This window comes from Pongo abelii, chromosome 20, assembly GCF_028885655.2.
Source record: "Pongo abelii isolate AG06213 chromosome 20, NHGRI_mPonAbe1-v2.0_pri, whole genome shotgun sequence".
Classification (NCBI taxonomy): domain Eukaryota; kingdom Metazoa; phylum Chordata; class Mammalia; order Primates; family Hominidae; genus Pongo; species Pongo abelii.
In genome coordinates, this window is record NC_072005.2 from 20,819,105 (window position 1) to 20,843,276 (window position 24,172).

The following is a 24,172-nucleotide window of genomic DNA, read 5'->3' on the forward strand; positions in this document are numbered from 1 at the left end:
AATTAAGAAACCTACAAATTGAAAGTATTTTCTAAATGTTTAGAAATTTCTTTTATAATTTAGTATTTTTGTATCAATTTACTATTATATTTTATCACATCCTCTCTGCTGAGCACATTACTAGATTGTAGTTGAAGAATATGAGCAAGATTCACGTTATTTATTCTTAATAAAACAGGTATTGCTTTCTCTAAGCCAGACCTGATTACTTGTCCTGAGCAAGGAAAAAAACCTTTGACTTTGAAGAGACCTGAGATGATTGCCATAGCCCCAGGTAGGTGCGAGCGAAAATGAATACAACAGATGACACAGATAAGAGGTCCCAAGGTCAAAGAAAAAGCCAGTCCTTAGAATGTGATTGGGGAAGCTGAGTTCCAAAGGAAATAGTTCCTGGGCATCTGGGTTTTTTTTTCTTTGTTTGTTTTATTTTATTTTTTAAATTTTGCTCTCAGAAAGGGGCATCTTTTGTGTTATCCTTTTTGCTTTTTTTTTTTTTTTTTGAGATGGTGTTTGGCTCTCATTGCCCAGGCGGGAGTGCAATGGTGTGATGTTTTCTCACCACAGTCTCCACCTCCCATGTTCAAGCGATTCTCCTGACTCATTTTTTCTAGTAGCTGGGATTACAGGCGTGCACCACCATGCCCAGCTAATGCTATATTTTTAGTAGAGATGGGGTTTCTCCATGTTGGTCAGGCTGTTCTCGAACTCACAAACTCAGGTGATTTACCTACCTCAGCCTCCCAAAGTGCTGAAATAACAGGCTTGAGCCACCACACCCAGCCCTGCTTTATGCTTTTAAATTCTCTAAGGATTCTACTTTTCCTTCGATGAACTTCCTTCAGGTTTATACTGAAAGCAAAATTCCTCTTCATGGCATATAAGAGACTGCACAAGCTGGCTGCTTTTTTATTGTTTGGGGGCCTCACAAACATTTGCATGATTTAGAGAAACTAAAACTCTTTTTTGAGTTTTTTTTGCATCAGATTTGAAATGTGTGAGAGCAGTAGTTTCTGTTGCATTTTTTAATTCATTTTTTCTGCACAGTCCTTTCTGTTTTTATTCTAGTCTTGAAATATAGTTTGAAATTATAAGTATGATATCCTTCTGCTTTGTTGTTTTTCCTTGATTGCTTTGGCTATTCAAAGTTTATTTTAGTCTCGTGTAAATTTTAGAATTATATTTTCCATTACTGTGAAAAAAATAGCACTGCAATTTTGATTGGAATTATATTGAATCTATAGATCACTTTGGATAACATGGCACATTAGTAATATTTATTTTCAATTCACAGACAAAATATTTTAAAATTTATTTGGATCTTCTCTAATTTTTTTCATTTTTTATTGGAAAGATTTTTTTACCTCCTTGGTTAAATTTTTTCTCAGAAATTTATTATTTAATACTATAGCAAATAAGATTTCTTTCCTTTTTTTTTCCTTTAGAGATAGAGTCTTGCACTGTCACCCAGGCTGGAGTGTAGTGGCATGATCTTGGCTTACTGCAAACTCCACCTTCTGGGTTCAAGCAATTCTCTTGCCTCAGCCTCCCAACTAAAAGAGATTGCAGGTGCCCAGCACCATGCCCAGCTAATTTTTATATTTTTAGTGCAGATAGACTTTCATCATGTTGTCCAGGCTGGTCTTGAACTCCTGAACTCAGATGATCCACCCACCTCGGCTTCCCAAAATGCTGGGATGGCAGACATGAGCTACCATGCCCAGCCTCTTCCTGTATTTTATCAGATAGTTTTAAGTGTATGAAATCATACATATACTTGTATGTTAATTTTATATTTTGCTAATTTACTGACTGTATTTAGTTTAGACAGGTTTTAATATACTGTTTATGGTTTCTTTGTGTTTCTTTTTGAGACAGAGTCTCACTTTGTCACCCAGGCTGGGGTTCAGTGGCACAATCTCAGCTCACTTCAAGCTCCACCTCCCAGGTGCACGCCATTCTCCTGCCTCAGCCTCCAGAGTAGCTGGGACTATAGATGTCTGCTGCTGTGCCCGGCTAATTTTTTGTATTTTTTTTTTTTTTTGTATTTTTTTTTAGTAGAGACGGGGTTTCACCGTGTTAGCCAAGATGGTCTTGATCTCCTGACCTCGTGATCCGCCCACCTCGGCCTCCCAAAGTGCTGGGATTGCAGTCATGAGCCACCGCGCTCGGCCCTGTTTATGATTTCTTAAATATAAAATTGTATGATCTACAAACTGCAACTTTTTACTTATTTTTCTTTAATTTCAATGGATTAAATTTTTTTTGACTAATTCTTCTGCCACATACATCCAGTGCTAGATTAAAATAGAAGCATTGACAATGGGCAAAATGTAGTTTTGTATTGGTGTCTGAATTTGATGGAACAAACACCTCTTCAAATTTTCATAAACTGATTTCAGAAGATAAAAATATTTTGTTGGACCGTTAGGGTGATGATATGCTCTCTGAATTTGTAGTGAAGAGGGGTTGTAGCTCAGTCACAAGGCTGCTGGGTCTGCTTTAGGGTCCACGTTTAGTTGGCTTGTTACAGGGGCTTGTATAGTTGTAATTCCCATTTTATTTGTGAACAGACCATGTGTTTTTCAGGACTTTGCTCCATAGGGCAGACACTAGGGCAGGTTTTTGCAGTCGGGTCTGCATATGGTGGGCCTCGCATCAGGATGTGGATGAGTGTAGCTTTCACTGAGTACCAGAGAACATTTCCTCAGGTAACTGTGTGGGTTTCTATGTAGGCAGAACTGATCATAAACTGAGGCTCAGGTAACTGAAACTGAGTCATTGAACTGCTTCACAGACCCCGGTAAAGGCCAAGGTCTGCAGGCCTGCCTACATGGCTGTAAATGGGTGCCTTCCTCCAGGTCTCTGGAATGGCAGGACCTTGGCCAGACTGTGGCTGGTAGGATGTTGGGATAATTACAGAGTAAGTTCAGAATTCTCAGTGGGATCAAGTTGGGTGAACCCTATCCTGGTCTGTAGCCAAGAACAGGGGTCATGTAGTTTTCCACCTGAATGAGGGCCTGCCTTCTGAATAGAACACTTCTCAATCTTAAGCTTTAACAGTGTTTCACAACTCCCTCCCTGGATCTCAAATCTCTCATAGAGGCACTTATTTTGGAGATGACGTCTTGGTACATAACCAAGGCTGGCCTCAAAATCCTGGCCTGAAGCAGTTCTCCAACCTTAATGTACCACATAGCTGTCATTACAGGTGTAAGCCATAATGACTGGTTCTCTAATAAGGGCATTTTTTTTTTCTGCTGAGATGGCGTCTCACTCTGTCATTCAGGCTGGAGTGCAGTGGCACCATCTCAACTCTCTGCAAACTCCGCCTCCCAGGTTCAGGCAATTCTCCTGCCTCAGCCTCCTGAGTAGCTAGGATTACAGGTGTGTGCCACCATGACCGCCTAATTGTTTTGTATTGTTAGTAGAGATAGGGTTTCACCATGTTTGCCAGGCTGGTCTTGAATTCCTGACCCCGTGATCTGCCTGCCTCAGCCTCCCAAAGTGCTGGGATTAAAGGCATCAGCCACAGCGCTCAGCCAATAAAGGCATCAGGGATGGCTGATTTCTTTTGCTGTAAGGGAATATGAAAATAGGGCTCTTTTAATCTTATTTATGTCACTCTCCCTATACATTTTTACTTTCTATTTTCTATTTCAAATTTGTCTGTAACTTTAGATTCAGATGTTTAGGACAATATGCTAGAATTTGCATGGTATGCCTGAAGTAAATTACATAAGTAGTAGGCACTCCAAATTTACCAAAATACCTAGTTATAGATTCAAGTTTGTTGCAGGCAAAAAGGAATTACAGAATTTTCATCTACATTCTTCAGCCTATATCTAAAGAATAATAGTTTATTTCTTAATATTTGTTTCACATATCACAGTGCCTAACCCTATTCTGCCAAATACATATGTATATAATTTTTTCTATGTTTAACAATTTAAGCCTATTCTTTTCTTCTAAAGTTGGATTAGAACAGTTTCATTTTGTGTAAGAACAGCATATATTTGAAACATAAAGAGTAACCCTAGTTTCTTTTAAATGCTTATTAAATGTTTCTAATTAGATTCTTCTATTTATTGTTTTGGGAAAAAAAGTCTTTCTGTTACTTTTGTTATCTACATAAAAAAAGATATCCTCTACAAATAATAATTAACAAATGTCCAGTTTTATTCATTACAAATATTAACATCATTTTTCTGGCTTATCCTTTATGCACGATTTTATACATTCACACACACATAGAACATTAAAAGTATATCCAATTATTCAATTTTGGTTGAATTTCATTAAAATAAGTGTTAAAAAGGTTTATTTGTTTTCTGTTTTGAGAAGGCTTTTATTGTTGTACTCCAGAGTGTTGTTTCTGGAGACAAAGTTGCTGTGCCTTAATAGGGAGATTCTTGGGAGAATCTAAACCATAAGCAACAAAATTTTATGTTAATAAATTCAAGACAAAGCAGAAAGTATAGATTTGCTTTCAGCATTCCCGAGGTGTTTAGTTTTTTATTAGTCACCTAATTAAAATAATGTTTTGTTCCAATAATTGTTCTTTTCTTCTGAAAATAAGCAGAAACTCATACTTACACAAAAACACTCACTTCATAATTTTCTTACACCTAAGGTTTATCTTCAGAATGACATGTGTATATTTAACCCTGTGCAAATTAACACTAAAAGTCTATGTTTGCAGGCAGAGACCACATGTTCAAAGAAAACTATATAACAAATATTTTAAAATAATTTTTCAGGATTCTGTATCGATTTCTATTTCTTTTCTTCCTGAGATCGAGTCTCACTCTGTCACCCACGCTGGAGCACAGCTGTGGGATCTCAGCTCACTGCAACCTCTGCCTCCTGGATTCAAGTGATTCTCCTGCCTCAGCCTCCATGTGCAACCATGCCCGGCTATATTTAATACTTTTAGTAGAGACGAGGTTTCACCATGTTGGCCAGGCTGGTCTTGAACTCCTGACCTCAGGGAAACCACCTGCCTTGGCCTCCCAAAGTATTGGGATTACAGACATGAGCCACTGGGCTGGGTCATATTCTATTTATATTTCAGTATAATTTTTATTATGGCCATAAAAATAACACTGTAGTCAATAACAATTTAATTGTACATTTTAAAATAACTGAAAGTATATAATTACACTGTTAAGGATAAATGTTAGAGGTGATGGATACCTTATTTACCCTAATGTAATTACTACATATTTTAGGCCTGAATGAAAATATGCCATATAAGGCATAAATATATATACATACTATATACCCACAAATACCAATAATAAATTTCAATAAGAAAAAAGAATAAAAACCTAACCTATGGAAACAATATTCTTAAATTCATTTGCTGTTTAAAGCCACTGGCAAAGTGATTACTAGAGATGTTATTTCACTATGTACCAAATAGTATATTGCTACCATCTTTTACCTACACCCTTGAGTAAGGTGGGATAGGTTAGTCAGTGGAATAATGCTTCATTAAATGCACAATAGTCTTAACATGGTAAAAAAATAAAATTAAGTTCACACATAATCTAATGATTTTTAAATATACTGCATTTCATTACATAAAAGCACAATTAATAAAATATACTTATTTTAATATACTTTTAACTATAATTAATAATTTCACTATAATGTAGAAAATACTCTGAACACCTAGCTTATACATTACTTAATATAGGTTAACTACAATGAGCTTCTCCACTTATCTTTTCATCATGCATCTTACATTTTAGTGTCCTTACTTTTATAGAAAAGGTCATAAATAATGCCCAATGAAAAAAGAATCTCTGGTATCTCTGATGCAGCAAAAATTGCTCATATGCTTTCACATGTGAATAGGAATAAAATAACAGCATAAAGTAATTTGAAAGCTGTATGACATCATTATTCACTTTTGAAAAAACTTTTTTTCAAGAAAACAAGTATACTTTTAATGTAATTACAATGCTTCCAAAAATCTCCTTTTAAAGCTGTATACAAATAATTTTAAACAATTTTTTATTTTTTTATATTTATCAAGTGTGGCAACCAAATAAAGGCTTTGTCACATTTTATACATTTCTACAATTTCACACTAGTATAATTTTTTTATATATAGAAAAGTTGGAGGTGTTGGGAACAGCACTGTCACGTCTTTTAGGTTTGTAGAGTTCCTCTTCAGCATGAATTATTGTCATGTCTCTTAAGAATTGAGAACTTATGGCTAGGAATGGAGGCTTATGCCTGTAATCCCAGCACTTTAGGAGGCCAAGGTGGGTGGATCAACTGAAGTCAGGAGTTTGAGATGAGCCTGGCAAACATGGCAAAACCTCATCTCTACTAAAACTACAAAAATTAGCTGGGTGTGGTGGTGGGCACCTGTAATCCCAGCTACCCAGGAGACTAAGGTTGCAGTGAGCTGAGATCATGCCATTGCACTCCAGCCTGGGTCACAAGAGTGAAACTGCATCTCAAAAAAAGAAAAAAAAATTGAGAACTTGTTATAGGCTTTGCCAAATTCTTCACACCTGTAGGGTTTCTGTCCAGTATGAATTATGTGTAATAAGTGTTGAGGACTTCCTTACAAAGGTTTGTCAGCCTGGTGCAGTGGCTCATGCCTGTAATCCTGGCACTTTGGGAGGCCAAGGTGGGTGGATCCCTTGAGGTTGGCAGCTGAAGACCAGCCTAACCAACATGGAGAAACCCCATCTGTACTAAAAATGCAAAATTAGCCAGGTGTGGTGGCACATGCCTGTAATCTTAGCTACACAGGAAGACTGTGGCAGAATTGCTTGAACCTGGGAGATGGAGGTGATGGTGAACCAAGATTGCACCATTGCACTCCAGCCTGGACAACAAGAGTGAAACTCCATCTCAAAAATAAGTAAATAAAAAAATAAAGCTTTGTTACATTATTGGTTTCTGTCCAATATGAATTCTCTTATGTTTATTAAAGTCTGAGGACCAGTTAAAAGCTTTGCCACATTCTTCACATTTGTAAGGTTTCTCTCCAGTATGAATTGCCTTACATTCACTTAGAGTTGAGGATGCAGTAAAAGTTTTGCCACATTCTTCACATTTGTAGGGTTTCTCTCCAGCATGAGTTCTCCCATGTTTATGGAGGCTTGAGGACCATGTAAAGGTTTTGCCACATTCATCACATTTATAGCATTTCTCTCCAGTATGAATTGTCGTGTATAGTAAGGTGTGAAAAATGGTTGAAGGCTTTGCCACATTCTTCACATTTGTAGAATTTCTCTCCAGTATGAATCTTCTGATGTTCACTAAGGGTTGAGGATAAAATAAAGGCTGTGCCACATTTATAACACTTGTATGGTTTCTCTCCAGCATGAATTTTCTTATGCCTAGTAAGGTGTGAGGAATGGGTGAAGGCTTTGCCACATTCTTCACATTTGTAGGGTTTCTCTCCAGTATGAATCTTCTCATGTTTATTAAGGTTTGAGGATGAAATAAAGGCTTTGCCACATTTATCACACTTGTATGGTTTCTCTCCAGTATGAGTTTTCCTATGTGAAGAAAGGGTTGCAGGACAGTTAAAAGCTTTACCACATTCTTTACATTTGTAGGGTTGCTCTCCAGTATGAGTTATCTTATGAATAGCAAGCTGTGAGGACCAGTTAAAGGCTTTGCCACACTCTTCACATTTGTAGGATTTCTCTCCAGTATGGATTATCTTATGTTTAGTAAGGGTAGAGGAATACTTAAAGGCTTTGCCACATTCTTCACATTTGTAGGGTTTCTCTCTAGTATGAGTTATCTTATGTGTAGTTAGATGTGAGGACCACCTGAAGGCTTTGCCACATTCTTCACATTTGTAGGGTTTCTCTCCAGTATGAATTCTCTTATGTGTAGTAAGGTGTGATGACCATCTGAAGGCTTTGCCACATTCTTCACACTTGTAGGGTTTCTCTCCAGTATGAATCTTCTCATGTTTACTAAGGGATGAGGAAAAAATAAAGGCTTTGCCACATTTATCACACTTGTATGGTTTCTCTCCAGCATGAATTTTCTTATGCCTAGTAAGCTGTGAGGAACAGGTGAAGGCTTTGCCACATTCTTCACATTTGTAGGGTTTCTCTCCAGTATGTATTCTCTTATGTGTAGTAAGGTGTGAAGACCATCTGAAGGCTTTGCCACATTCTTCACATTTGTAGGGTTTCTCTCCAGTATGAATCTTCTCATGTTTACTAAGAGATAAGGAAAAAATAAAGGCTTTGCCACATTTATCACACTTGCATGGTTTCTCTCCAGTATGAGTTTTCTTATGTGAAGAAGGGGTTGTGGGATGGTTAAAAGCTTTGCCACATTCTTTACATTTGTAGGGTTGCTCTCCAGTATGAGTTATCTTATGACTAGCAAGCTGTGAGGACCAGTTAAAGGCTTTGCCACACTCCTCACAATTGTGGGATTTCTCTCCAGTATGAATTATCTTATGTGTAGTAAGGGTAGAGGAGTGCTTAAAGGCTTTGCCACATTCTTCACATTTGTAGGGTTTCTCTCTAGTATGAGTTATCTTATCTGTAGAAAGAGTTGAGGACCAGTTGAAGTCTTTGCCGCATTCTTCACATTTGTAGGGTTTCTCTCCAATATGAATTTTCTTACATGTAGTAAGGGTTGAGGACTGTTTAAAAGCTTTGCCACATTCTATATGTTTCAAAGGTTTTTTTACAGTATGTCTTCTCTTTTGTCTGTTTGAATTTGAAAATTGATGAAAGACTTTCACATATTTATCACATTGAAATATTTTGCAATGGGTAGTTGTCAAACATTGGTTAAGCCCATTATAACCTCTTTTGTGCACCTTACACTCATCCACACTTTGACATCCTTTTTTTAACCGTAAATTGCCATGTCCACATTTTTTATATCTTCTCAGTATCACTTTTTGAAAAGAATCTTTTATGTTCTGCTCTGGCCAAAGTTCTTGGGCAAAATGAGAACACATAACTGAAAGAGACAATAAAAACACAAAACTTCAACTGCTAGACTCAGATAAACATATTTTACAAATCTAACCTATAAAATTTCACAGACTACCTAAGGAAGATGACATAGCAAAATACCACAAGCTGTAATTTCTTCCTGGACATATAAATGTAACAGAAACATACTGACCAAAATACATTTGTAAAAAATGTATAAGTGAATTAAGTGTGTGAAGGGTCCTAGGTGAGCACAATGCAAAAAGCCACATAGAAGAAAAAGAAAAGTCTGTTACTTATACCCAACACAGCTCTTCCATCTCTCCAGTATAACACTGTGCCTTTAAAAGTAAATTGCTGGCCTGGTGTGGTGGCTCATGTCTGTAAACCCAACACTTTGGGAGGTGGATGTGGGTGAATCACTTGAGGTCAGGAGTTCAAGACCAGCCTGGCCAAGATGGTGAAACCCCATCTCTACTAAAAATACAAAAAATTAGCCAGGCATGGTCATGGGCACCTGTAATCTCAGCTACTGGGGAGGTTGAGGCATGAGAGTTGCTGGAACCCCAGGGTGGAGGTTGCAGTAAGCTGAGATTGCACCACTGTACTCAGACCTGGGTACAGAGTGAGAACCCATCACAAAAAATAAAAATTAAAAAAAAGTTAATTGCCAACGAGGCATGATGGCTCATGCCTGTAATTCCAGCAATTTGGGTGAACAAGATGGGAGTACCATCAGAGGTGATCAGCCGGACCAACATGGTGAAACCTCATCTCTACTAAAATACAGAACATTAGCCAGGGGTGGTAACAGGTACCTGTACTCCTAGCTACCTGGGAGGCTGAGGCAGGATAATTGCTTGAACTCTGGAGGCAGAGATTGTACTGAGCCAAGGTCATGCCACCGCACTCCAGACTAGTTAATAGAGTGAGGCTCTGTCTCACACATACACACAAAAATGTAAATTGCCAACTCCTGGTTTCTTTTTTAAAAAACAAGAAAAATATTGGCACATACATCTTTATTTCTGGCTTCTAGGGGCATTTTTAGACACTAGTTGATATGTCCCCATGACACAAAATGCCAAAAAGATCGTGATATGTGTTAGAATGACCCTTTGAGTCTGATGAGTCTGAAGGTAAATTACAGAGAAGCAGAGAAACTGCAGTAACCCAAACAGGGAATGGGTGTAGCAAATGATTACTTACTATTAACTAAACAATAAACATAAAATTTTAAACAAGACACACCCTAAAAACATGTTTGAGGAATTCTTAGAATCTAGAGTCAAGACAACTGATTTCAGACTATGCCAGGACAGAGCTATATTATAAAGACTGTAACAGGTAGCTTTTTGTTAATGTCCTAATCTCAATCAAAGGTTATAATGTATATCAAATATTACAGCAACATGGCCCCATCAAAAAAATTATAAAATTTTCAAAATCAACCATAAAAAATATATAAAATCAACCATAAAAAATATATAAAGTAATTTTTAAATTTCCAAATGGATTGAACAGCCCAGTGTTGGTGGCTCATTCCTGTAATCCCAGCATACTGGGAGATCAAGGTGGGAAAATCACATAAGGTCAGAAGTTTGGGACCAGCCTGAGCAACACGATGAAACCCTGTTTCTACTAAAAATACAAAAATTAGCTGGGCATGGTGGCATGTGCCTGTAATCCCAGGTACTTGGGAGGTTGACACAGGATAATTGCTTGAATCCAGGAGGGGAAGTTTGCAGTGAGTGGAGATTGTACCACTGCAATGCAGGCTCGGCAACAGAGCAACACTGTCCCAAAATAAAGTAAAAAAGGCCAGGTGCAGTGGTTCATGCCTGTATTCCTAGCACTTTAGGAGGCTGAGGTGGGTAGATCATTTGAGGTCAGCAGTTCAAGATCAGCCTGGTCAACATGGGGAAACCCCGTCTGAATTAAAAACACAAAAAATTATCTGGGCATGGTGGCAGGCACCTGTAATCCCAGCTACTCAGGAGGCTGAGGCAGGAGAATTGCTTGAACCAGGAGGCAGAATTTGCAGTGAGCCGAGATTGCGCCACCGCATTCCAGCCTCAGTGACAGAAAAAGACTCTTTATCCGAAAAAAAAACCAGAAACACAGACAACTATTGAAGATCAGAAAAATGAGAACAAAAAGAAATACTAAAATAAACACACACAAAAATTGTGAATATAAAAAGTACAAAAATAACTGAAAAATTTATTACAAGAAAATATGTAAACATGAAAAAGCTGGAAAAACAAACTTAGATACACACAAATATATTTATAACACCCAAATAAGCAAAATTTCAAAAATCACATATAAGAATATAATTTTGGGTGCTGTAAGATAAAAATGATGTTTCATTTATAAGCATAGTCTCATGAGATAACCAGTGAATTTATTTAAAACATTTTTGCATGTCAAAAGGAAACTGATATTGTTAAAGTTATAATAATAATAAAAAAGCTGTCAAATGGGAATAATACCATCAGAAAAATTGTACTATCAAATAAAAAGAAGTCCTTCCAAAATAACCAAATCCTGAGAAAGTATATTGGCACTGCATACACCCTACATATGAAATATGCTGAAAGGAGTTTCTTCCACTGAAAATAACATAATGTAAGAAAACAACACATAATCATATGAAAATACACAACTTTCTGGAAAAGACATGCAAATTCACAAAAATGGTATTTCTTACTTAACATTATCATAATGGTACAGAAAATATTTTTAATTATTCTCTAAATTTAAAAGATAAAAGTATGGAAATTATTAACATCTGTTAATGAATATACAACATAAGAAATATAATTAACAAAATCAATAACAAAGTTGAAGGCAGATGTAATGATGAATAATTTTGGTATGTAACTGAAGTTAAATTTTTACCACATTAAAATACATTTTTGGATATTTTAGAGGTTTTATGGAGTCCCCTGGTAACACTAAGATTATATCTGTAGAGCTACACAAAAGTAAATAAGAGGGAACTGAAAGCCTATCAATAGAAAAATCAAAAAAACACAAAAAAGGAAGAAAGAGAAAATGAGAGACAAAGACACAACAATCAAATAAAACAATTAATAAAAATAACAGTAAGGTTTTCTATTTCAGAAAACTATTTAAATATATATGTTATCTTTCCAATCAAGAAACATATATATATATATTTTTTGAGATGGAGTCTCGTTCTGTTACCCAGGCTGGAGTACGGTGGTGTAATCTCAGCTCACTGCAACCTCTGCCTTCCAGTTTTGAGTGATTCTCCTGCCTCAGCCTCCTTAGGAGCTGAGATTACAGTTGCCTACCAGCACACCTGACTACTTTTTGTATTTGTTAGTAGAGACACGGTTTCACCGTGTTAAACAGGCTGGACTCAAACTGCTGACCTTGTGATTCACCCACCTCAGCCTCCCAAAGTGCTGAGATTACAGGCATGAGCCACCACACCTGGTGGAGTTTACAGAGAGCCAAGATCACACCACTGCATTCCATCCTGGGCAATAGAGTGAGAATCAGTCTCAAAAAAAAAAAAAGATGGTACATAAAAACTTTAAAATTCTTTTATGAAATACAAAAACAATATGTAAATTTGCATAAATCTGTCAATAGATACACCATAGAAAATAATTTTTATAACAATAACAAACTAGAAAAGGTAGAGACACAGTTTTTGTATTCAATTGAAGTTATTATGAGATTAAAACATATTGTTTTAACTTTAAGATGTATGTAATCTCCGGTTTTCAAGATGATTACAAAGGTAATATTTGTAGAAAGTATGGAAAAGAAGATAAAAAATAATCAAAGCATGCCAGTACAAAATTGAATGAAAATTAAGAAAGTAAAACAGCAAATGAGAAAAATATAACTACTAGAAACACATAAAACAATAACAATATAACTGGTAATAACAACTTCATTTCTTTAAGTAATCATTGTAAATACAAATTAATTAAACTACCTAATAAAATGAAATGTAACCTGAGGACTTTCAAAGGCCAAAGTAGGCTGATCACTTGATCCCAGGAGTTCAAGATCAGCCTGGGGAACATGGCAAAACTCTGTCTCTACAGAATAAAAGCTGCCTGGGTGTGATGGCAGTTACTGGTAACCCAGCTACTTGAGAGGCTAAAATGAGAGGATCATCTGAGGTTTGGAGGTTCAGTCACCAGTGAACCATGCAGATCAGCCTGGTTGACAGAGTGAGACCCTATCTCAAAAATAACTGAGGCTGGGCACGGTGGCTTATGCCTGTAATTCCAGCACTTTGGGAGGCTGAGGGACGCAGATCACCTGAGGTCAGGAGTTTAAGAGACTGCCCAACATGGTGGAATCCCATCTCTACTAAAAATATAAACAATTAGCCAGGTGTGGTGGTGGGTGCCTGTAATCCCAGCTACTCAGGAGGCTGAGGCAGTAGAATCACTTGAACTTGGGAGGTGGAGGTTGCAGTGAGTTGAGATCATGCCATTGCACTCCAGCCTTGGCAACAAGAGTGAAACTTTATCTCAAAATAAATACATACATACATAAATAAATATATATAAAGAAAAATCTATAGAATGCCTCAGTGGTTTCTTAAAAAGCATACAGTATGCTGCCCACCAAAGATTCATTGTAGCATTGAGTCAAATAGGCTGAAAGTAACAGAAGGAAAAAAATGTGTATTTCATTAAAATTTTAACCACATTTGAGTGAGGTGGTCTTAATTATATTAGACATAACATGCTTTAAGTCAAGCACTACCATTAGGCGAAGACTGATATTATATTATAGTAAAGTGAGTTAATTTACCAGGAATCTATAACTATAATATTTATCTACCTATATGTATACGTGTATATAACATCAGGGTTCCAAAATATATAAAGCAAATATTGACAAAACTGAAGCAAAACACACACAGCAATGTAATAATTGTAGACTTCAAGACCCCATTTGCAATAATAGAAAATTCAGAGAAAAAAATGAAAAACAGAAAACTTAGACAACATTAGACTATATTATTTTGCATACAGAGGAATACTTCAGAGATTATAATTTATAAAGAAAAAAAATTATGTGGCTCACAGTTTGGCAGACTGTATAAGAAGTGTGTGCCAGCATCTGCTTCTGGTGAGGGTCTCAAAAAACTTACAATCATGGTAGAAAGTAAATAGTAACTGGACATATTATATGGTATGAGACAGAGCAAGTGTGAGGTGAAGGAGCCAGGTCCTTTTAATGAACCAGCTCTCATTTGAATTAATAGAGTGTAAACTTTTTGGTTACCAAGAGGATGTACCAAGCCATTCATGAGAAATTTGCCCCCATGACACAAACATGTCCCACCAGGTCCCACATCCAACATTGAGGATTTATTTTGCAGCATGAGGTCTGGAGAACATGAACATCCAAACCATATTATAGACCAACTAGGCTTCACAGACACACACAAAACTCTCCAGTCAAAACCAAGATAATACACAATATTCCCATTTGCATCTGGTGTATTCTGTTATGACATATACCAAGTTTTATTAAATTTAAAAGTACTGACTGGGTGCAGTGGCTCTCGCCTATAGTCCTAACACTTTGGGAGGCCAAGGTAAGAGGATCCACTGGGGCCAAAAGTTTGAGACTAGCCTGGGCAACATAGTGAGATCCTAACATTACAAATAAGCAAACAATTAGCCAGACATGGTAGTGCATGTCTGTAGTTCTAGCTACTCAGAAAATTGAGGTGAAAGGATGACTTGAGCCCAGGAGGCTGAGGCTACAGTGAGCCAAAATTATGCCACTGCACTCCAGCCTCAATGTCCATAAGATCTTGTCTTAAAAACAATAACAAATCAATTAAAAAACGCTAAAATTATACACTCTTTTGTTTTCTAAAAAAACTGAATGAAACTAGGAATTAAAAGCACAAGCCAAACAGGCAAATTAAAAAATATGTGAATATAAGACACCTTCTTCAACATATTCTTGCTCAGGGGTCAAAAAACTTTATTTTTCAAAGATGTCAATACAACCTACAGTTAAAAGCTACAGTAACATAAACAATGTGATACTGACACAAAGATAAACAGATAAAAGAACAGAATAGAGAGCTCAGGAATGAACCCTTCTGTATATGATCGAATGATCTTTCAAAAGGTTGCCATAAGTACAAAATAGAGAAAAATCATCTCTTCAAAAAATGATGTTGACAACTGAATATCAACATCGATAAAATAAAGTTGGATTATTTTCTTGAATGATACAAAAATATATTTTAAATAAAATACTTAGACATAAAAAAACTAACACATCTTTTAGAAAAAATACAGGAAAAAGACATGACATTGTCCTGGCACCATTTTCTTAGTTATGACATTAAATGCATGAGCAACAAATACAAGAATAGAAACCATTAACTACAGTAGATGTCAAAATTTCTGTACATCAAAAGAAAATTTGAGATTGACAACATACTTAGAAAATGGGTGAATATATTTGCAAATTACATGTCAAAAAAGTTAATATTAAAAATATATCAACAACTCTAAAAACTAAACCATAAAATTCAATAACTTGATTTATAAATGAACAAACAAAATTTTCATCAAAAAACTACACAAATGGGAAGAAACATTTGACAGGATGCACAAAATTACTCATTTGCAGAGAAATGAAAAAAAAAACACAGTGACAGCAAAATCACTTCACACCCATTAGAATGGCCACTATATATTTTTAAAAAAACACCAACTTTGTTGATGATGCAATAAAAATGAAACCCATGTTGGTTGTTGGTGGAGAACAAAGATGTAGCCATTATTTTAAAATGTTATTAATGTTCCTCATTTATATATCTACATACAAAATATGTAACACAGACCAGGTGCAGTGGCTTAAGCCTGTAATCCTAGCACTTTGGGAAGCCAAGGTGGGCAAATCACCTGAGGTCAGGAGTTTGAGACCAGCTTGGCCAACATAATGTACGCTATCTTACTAAAAATACAGAAAATTAGCTGAGCATTTTGGGGGGCTCCTGTAATCTGAGTTACTAGGGAGGCTGAAGCAGGAGAATTGCTTGAACCCAAAAGGCAGAGGTTGCAGTGAGCTGAGATCGCACCACTGCACTTCAGTCTAGGTGACAGAGCGAGACTTCATCTCTACAAAAATAAATATATAAATAAATAAATCACAGGAATGAGAGAATGAATGAATGAATGAATAAATAAATAAATAAATGCAACAGAGGACCAGGAAGACAAATTTGAAAATATATGGCTGGTCTCGGTGGCTCATGCCTGTAATCCCAGCACTTTGGGAGGCCAAGGCGGGTAGATCGCCTGAGGTCAGAAGTTCGAGACCAGCCTGGCCAACATGGTAAAACCCTGTCTCTACTAAAAACACAAAAATGAGCTGGTGTGGTGGTGGGCACATGTAATCCCAGCTACTCAGGAGGCTGAGGCAGGAGAATCACTTGAACCTGGGAGGTGGAGGTTGTAGTGAGCCAAGATTGTGCCACTGCACCCTGGGTGACAGAGCAAGACTCCATCTCAAAAAAAAAAAAAAAAAAAAAAAGAAAGAAAGGAAAGAAAATCCATGTTTATTGCATCAGTATTCACAAAAGCCCAAAGGCTGAAGCAACCCAAATTTCTCGATTTAAAAACATATCGAAAAATGTAACATATACATACAATGGAATATCATTCCACCTTAAAAAGAACAATCTTGTCACATTTTAAGATGAACATTGAGAATATTATGTCACTTGAATTAATCCAGTAAGAACATTATGGGTACTGTATGATTCCACTCACATGAGATACCTTAAGTAGTCAAAATCATAAAAACAAAGTGGAAGGTTTGTCTGTCAAGGATAGGAGAGAGGGTAAAATGAGCAGATGTTACTTAATGGGTATTGAGTTTAAATTTCACAAGATGTAAAGTTTGTAGAAGTCTTTTGCATAACAATGTGAATATACTTAACATCCCTGAAATGAACAGCTTTTCTTTTGAGACATGGTCTCACTTTGTCACTGAAGCTAAAGTGTAGTGGCACAACTTTGACTCCTCCTCAACGTCCCAAGTAGCAGGTACCACAGCTGCACACCACCATGCCTAGCTATTACTAAATTTATTTTATATAGGGGGGTCTCCATATGTTGCCCAGACTGATGTCAAACTTTTGGGCCCCAGGGATCCTCCTGTGTTGGCCTTCCAAAATCCTGGGAATACAGATGGGAGCCACAACCATGCATGGCCCTGAAATATAGACTTGAATACATTTAAGATGGTAAATTTTATGTTATGTGTTCTTAAAACAATTTTTTTAAAGAAAAACTGAAAAATGTCCAAAATTATAAATCATTTTGAAAATTACCTTCAAATCACAAAAATGTTTCTCTCACAAAAGAAAATATATGTTCATCATTAAACACATGGTGAAAATAAGACTGTGTCTATGACTACTCACTTAAACAAGATAATTTTGTGGTCAGTTCTGCCTATATAGAAACTCACACAGTTACCTGAGGAAATGCTCTCTGGTACTTACTAAAAGCCACACTCATCCACATCCTGATATAAGGCCGAGCATATGCAGACTCGACTGCAAAAACATGCCATAGTGTCTGCCCTACTGAGCAAAGTCCTGAAGGATATTCAGTCTGTCCAAAAATAAAATAGGAATTACAACTACCCAAGCCCCTGTAACAAGCCAACTAAAGGTGAACCCTAGTGCAGACCCAGCAGCCTTGTGACCAAGATACAACCCCTCTTCACTACGAATTCAGAGGGTGTCTCATCACCCTAAGGGCCCAACAAAAGATCATTACCTTCTAAAATCATTTTATGAAAACATGAAGTGTTTGCTCCATCAAATTCAGACACCAATACAAAACCATATTTTGCCCATTGTCAATATTTCTATTTTAATGTAGCACTGGAAGCATGTGGCAGAATTAGTCAAAGAAACAAAAAAAATCCATTGAAATTAAAGAAAAAAAGTAAAAATTGCTGTTTGTAAATCATATAATCTTATATTTAAAAAACCATAAACAGCACATTAAAACCTGTCTAAACTGATAAATACACTCAGTAAATTAGCAAAATGTAAGATTAACATACAAGTATATGTATGGTCTCATACATTTAAAACAAACTATCTGATAAAATAGAGAAAGACAAAAATCTTATTTACTATAGCATTAAATAATATACTTCTTAGAAAAAAATAACCAAGAAGGTAAAAAATCTTTACAATAAAAAAAGAAAAAATTAGAGAAGATCTAAATGAATTTAAAAATTGGCATATTATCCAAAGTGATCTATAGGCTCAATAAACTTTCTATCAAAATTTCAGTGGTATTTTTTTCATAGTAGTGGAAAATACGATTCTAAAAGTTACATGAAACTAAGATAACTCTGATAGCCAAAGCAATCTTGAGGAAAAAGAACAAAGCAGAAAGGTATCATACTTATAATTTCAAACTATATTTCAAGACTACATAGTAATAAAAACAGAATGAACTGTGCAGAAAAATGAACAAAAAAATGCAATACAAACTATTACTCTTACACATTTCAGATCTGATGCAAAAAGAGTACTTAAAAAATAGTTTTAGTTTCTCAAAATCATGCAGATATTTTTGTGTCCCCCAAACAAAGGAAAAGCAGCCAGATTGAGCAGACTCTTATATGTCATAAAGAGGACTTTGGCTCTCACTGAGAACTTGAAAGAAGCTCACCAAAAGAATTCTTAGAGAATTTAAAAGCATGATACAGAAGATGTCCCTTGGTGAGAACAAAATTAAAAACAAAACAAACAAACAAAAAACAGCAGCCCAGGAACTATTTCCTTTAGAACACAGCTTCCCAGATCACATTTTAAGGACTGGCCTTCTCTTTGATGTTGTGGCCTCTTATCTGTGTCATCTGTTGTATTCATTTTCACTCGCACCTACCTGGGGGTTTGGCAATCATCTCATGTCTCTTCATGGTCAGAGGTTTTTTTCCTTGCTCCAGACAGGTGATCAGTTCTGGCTTGGAGACAACAATACCTGTTTTATTAGAAATAAATAGTATGAATCTTGCTTATATTGTTTAATTACAAGCTAGTAATGTGCTCAGCAGAGAAGATGAAATAAAATATTCTAGTAAATTAAGACCAAAATACTAATTTATAACAGAAATTTCTAAATATTAAGAAATAATTTCAACTTGTAGGTTTCTTTTGTTTTGCTCTTGTTGCCCAAGCTAGAGTATAATGACTCAATCACAGCTCACCAAAACTTCAGCCTCCCAGGTTCAAGCGATTCTGCTGTCTCAGCCTCTGGAGTAGCTGGGATTACAGGCCTGAGCCACCATGCCTGGTTAATTTTGTATTTTCAGTAGAGATGGAGTTTCTTCACGTTGGTCAGGCTGGTCTCAAAATCCGGACCTCTGGTGATCTGCCTGCCTCAGCCTCCCAAAGTGCTGGCACCTGGCCACCACGCTGGGCCCTGCTTATAGGTTTTTTAAATTTTACTACCTGGTACTACTGAATCAAAAATGGCTTGTGTCAATGAGATTTTCAGGTGGGGGCAACAATATTTTATGCCACTAAATTTCTGGAGTTACCACTAATTTAGAGTGAAGAATAGAGCTCAACTCAGGAATGCGGAAGTTTGGATTAAGGTGAAACATCTTGCAGAAATTCTTTTCTACATGAACAAATTCTGAAGATTTTCTGGAAAAAGGCCATCTGAAACTCCTTTATGCAAAGAATAAATTATTAAAAAACATTCCACTAAAAAAGAAATAAAACTTTTAGGGTTTTTTGTGAATTATGTATTTAAGTTGTCCTCACCAAGGAAGACCAGGTGTCTGTAGTTCTCTAACATCACATCCCTATATAGATTCCGCTGTGCAGTGTCCAGGCAATGCCACTCCTCCAGAGAGAATTCTATGGCCACATCTGTAAATTGCAATGGTCCCTGAAAAACACACACACACACACACACACACACACATATTTTTACCAAGTCGCCACGGGTGGAATTTTTGACTTAAGGTGAAATGAGCGAGTAAAGATAACTGATTCTGACTTATAGGACTGACTAAAATTATCCAATAAAACGATTTTCAACACAGAAATATTCTCTATTATATTCTCTGACTCTGAGAAGAGCAGCATAAGATCTACATTATTTCATGTATGATATTTTTCTAAATAATAAAGTATAAAATTAACAGCATGAACATGAACATGTACATTTTTGAGTGCTATATTTATGTCACATGGAATTACGAATATTTTTCAGATGGAAAAGACATGTTGAGTTAGAAGACACCTCTCATTTTTTTTTTTTTTTTTTGAGACGGAGTCTCGCTCTGTGGCCCAAGCTGGAGTGCAGTGGCGTGATCTCGGCTCACTGCAAGCTCTGCCTCCCGGGTTCACGCCATTCTCCTGCCTCAGCCTCCAGAGTAGCTGGGACTACAGGCACCCGCCATCATGCCCGGCTAATTTTTTTAAATATTTTTTAGTAGAGAGGGGTTTCACCGTATTAGCCAGGATGGTCCCAATCTCCTGACCTCATGATCCGCCCGCCTCAGCCTCCCAAAGTGCTGGGATTACAGGCATGAACCACCGTGCCTGGCCTCACATTTTCATACGTACAATAAGCTGAAGACCTTATGCAGGTTTTGTTTTTTTTTTCCAGAAGATCTGGCATAAAGTCTGATTTTTTGAGTTTCTAACAAGCTCACCAATAATGTCAATGTTTTTGTCCCAAAAAGGATATTCTGTCAAACATGCAGTAAGTGGAAGAGCATATGTTTTTCCCGGTTTTCCTGGCCTGTAAACAAAGAGCCTTCATGTTCCAAAGAAAAGTATGTAGAAAAAAAAAAATGCTGCCAGATTTAATGTGATGGTTTATACACATCAGCTGCATAAAGATAATTAATAATGGGGCCGGGAGCAGTAGCTCATGCCTGTAATCCCAGGATTTTGGGAGGCTGAGGCAGGCAGATCACGAGGTGAGGAGATCAAGACAATCCTGGCTAACATGGTGAAATCCTGTCTGTACTAAAAATACAAAAAATTAGCCAGGCGTGGTGGGGGGCGCTCTTAATCCCAGCTACTCAGGAGGCTGAGGCAGGAGAATGGTGTGAACCCAGGAGGCGGAGCTTGCAGTGAGCTGAGATTGCACCACTGCACTCCAGCCTGGGCGACAGAGTGAGACTCGGTCTCAAAAATAAAAAAAAAAGATAATTAATAATGAAGAGAAAAATAATCAACTCTACAGTGAAAAAAATCTGTCAGAGAGCTATTTCACCAAGTGAATTATAAACCATTAACTGCACAAGGACAAATTTTCCTGATATGCTAATGCACACAGAAGAACACAGCATCATTGTTGAAATATTCCTCCCAAGGAAGTAAATAAAATCTGAATTTAACCATAAAGAAACATGTTTTATGCTAACTTCAAAGTATGGAAAATTCCTATCTTCTGTAATGTTTAGTAGTAATTTTAAGGAGACTTCATTTAGCACCCAAGAGATCAAGTATCTCCTAATAATTTTTTTCAGAGCTTTCTGAGTAATAAATGCCATTCCATATAAATAAGCATTTTCTTAATCCTGTTCTGCATAAACTAATGGAACACACAGATGGAGCCTCAACATTACATGTTCTCCATCTTTACTAAGGATGAAAGTTTTCCCCAATAGAAATCTTGAGTAGCCACACCTTTCCATGTTCAACAGCCACAAAGGGAACATTTTTAATATTGCAGATCATAACTTATTGCTGAGAATCCTGCATGGCATATAAGAAGCTATAACATACAGAATGCAGAGAAAGCTCTGGGATATAGAAGAAAAATATTTTTTCAGAGACACTTGACTGTCATAAGAATTTTAAGTAGTTAAACCAAACCCAGGGAGAAAAAAGACAAGTAGAGAAGTAAAGGTTTGTGAGTGCTACATGCATGCCAGTCCAGGAGGCAGAGTGAACACAGCTCTTCATCTAAGACATGTTTACCTGAAGAGAAGCCTTTTTTTTTTTCACCTCCTCCTCTGGAATTCCTTGTCAGATGAGATTCTCTGGCCAAATTACCCCTGCATCTTGAGAATATGCCTTTAAAGGTGTCAGTACCACATGTTTACCTGCTAGCATGACATCAACTGGCAGAAAAAGACAGAAAAAGACCACCCATTTCTGTTTTTTACAACAAAGAGATTCAAGAACAATGAGATGCTCCATGGAGATAAAAATATAAGTTTCTCCTTTCATGTCCTCTGGTGCCCTTTCTGCCACAGACACCGGCAATTTCTGCCACAGTAATGGAAATATGTGCCACACTGACCTGTCCCTACTAAATCCAAACAGAACAGGCCCTGTGCCCACCCTTTAGTGCAAAGGTGGAACTTCTTAACTCTCATGAATGTATTTTGAAACCCTCAAACCTGATTCTGGCCTCCCCTTAGAGTCACATGAGGCCCTTCATTAAAACAACGTGGATGCTTCCACCCACAACAATAAACAGAAGCTGTGGGGAGGGCACAAGACATTTCTGCAAATTGGCCATGTGATCCTAATAAGAAGCCTGGGCTGATAACCACTAAGCTAAGCATTGCCTCTCAAGCTTTAAGAAGCTTATAAATCACTTGGTAATTTTGACTCCACTTTATGTAATGTGATTCTGTAGGTTTGAAAAGGGTCCATAGATGGGTGTTTTAAACAAGTCCCCTGTCAATGCTGATGTTGCTTCTCCTTGGCTCATTATTAGCATTAGAGAAAGCAGGAATAGCAGAGGGTCCCTTACACTTAGAACTCTTGTCACAACCAAATACTTCTGGTACAAATAAGGACAACACATCTATGCTAAAGTTTTATATTCTTTGCTGGGTCTTTAAAGTTTACAGAGGAAACAGAAGGCAGCAATGTCTGAATAAGTCTGTATTTAAAAAGCATGTACACATGTACAAATGCAATGTTTATTAAGCAGGTACCTTGTGCTCAAGAGTATGATATAGAGCACTATGCTGGGTGTAACATATTATGTGATTTAATTCTCGTAACATTCTGGGAGCTAGTACTCAGGGTTTAATAGTTTCCAGGATTTAGAAAAAGGACAGAACATTTTTACTCTTCTTCTGTTTCTCTATTACCAAAATTTTTAAAAATTGTAAAGAATAAAAGCTAAATATATACAGATGAAAGAGATATAGAAAAGTTTATTGTAGTTTAGTGAAAATTTCGTTCTGTTTATATTTACTTTTTTGTGACTTGTGGAGCAACTACTGGATCTGCAGGAATAGATACCAAGTTGCTAAATAGAATGTCTCTGCCAACACTGGTTTTAATAGAAAATTTAAAAACTAAGACTCTACAATGCATACTTTATTTTTCCCATTTATCTGCTTTTGGGTTTCAGGAAATTGTGAGCAGCAGCTCTAGAAATGCTGCAGGATTCACCAGCCAAAACTCTGATATCTTCTAATCAGTTCTGTGAGGCAAGACTCCAGGGCAGGGTCAGACCTAAATAAGGCCTCCAAAAAGGGTGAATCTGAACAGGTCTGGGACAAGGTGAGGATCCTATAGAATTCTGTTCTCTATGCCACTGGGGTACTAACAGTTTTCTATTCTTCTAATCTTACCTAAAAGAAAGTTAAACCCCAGAGTTTCTGTAATTTTAACATTTTCTAGCACTGCTCTGTCAACTTTATACTCTATACTAATACACAATTTAAACAATTCCCTTAAGGTTTCCTAGGGTAATTTTATAAGAAAATCAGTGTGTACACTTACGAAGGTAAAAGAAACAGAAATTATATGGCTGCGCATAGTGGCTTACACCTATAATACCAACACTTTGGGAGGCTGATGCAGATGGATCATGAAGTCAGGAGTTCATGACCAGCCTGACCAAGACGGTGAAACCTCTTCTCTACTAAAAATACAAAAATTAGTTGGCTGTGGTGGGAGGTACCTGTAATCATAGCTAATTGAGAGGCTGAGGCAGGAGAATTTCTTAGACCCGGGTGACAGAGGTTGCAGTGAGCCAAGATCATGACACGGCACTCCAGGCTGGGTGACAGACTAAGAATCAATCTCAAAAAAAGAAAAATAAATTATAACAATTCTACTGTTCATAAATATCCCTTCAGGTGGTAGGTACCATGACTGCTTCATGTATTTTTTTTAATGACCATAAGAAATGGAAGCAACTAGTTTATCTACTTGGGTCTCCAGA

The 24,172-nt window shown here is 36.8% G+C and overlaps 1 protein-coding gene across 4 annotated transcripts in view; it reads right to left on the reverse strand.

Annotated features, from left to right (window-relative positions):
- Window positions 1–476: 476 nt before the first annotated feature.
- The window catches only part of LOC129051901 (zinc finger protein 486-like), a 180,531-nt gene continuing 156,835 nt past the window's right edge, over window positions 477–24,172 (reverse strand). The window contains exons 2-5 of one of the 4 annotated variants that reach the window (XM_063720023.1): window positions 19,780–19,906; window positions 18,896–18,991; window positions 7,214–8,967; window positions 477–7,131 (exon numbers count right to left, since the gene is read on the reverse strand). In XM_063720023.1, the coding sequence (XP_063576093.1) occupies window positions 6,907–7,131; window positions 7,214–8,967; window positions 18,896–18,991; window positions 19,780–19,906 (2,202 nt within the window). In that variant the 3' untranslated portion in view covers window positions 477–6,906. The other 3 variants (XM_063720020.1, XM_063720022.1, XM_063720021.1) reach the window with 3 other exon arrangements.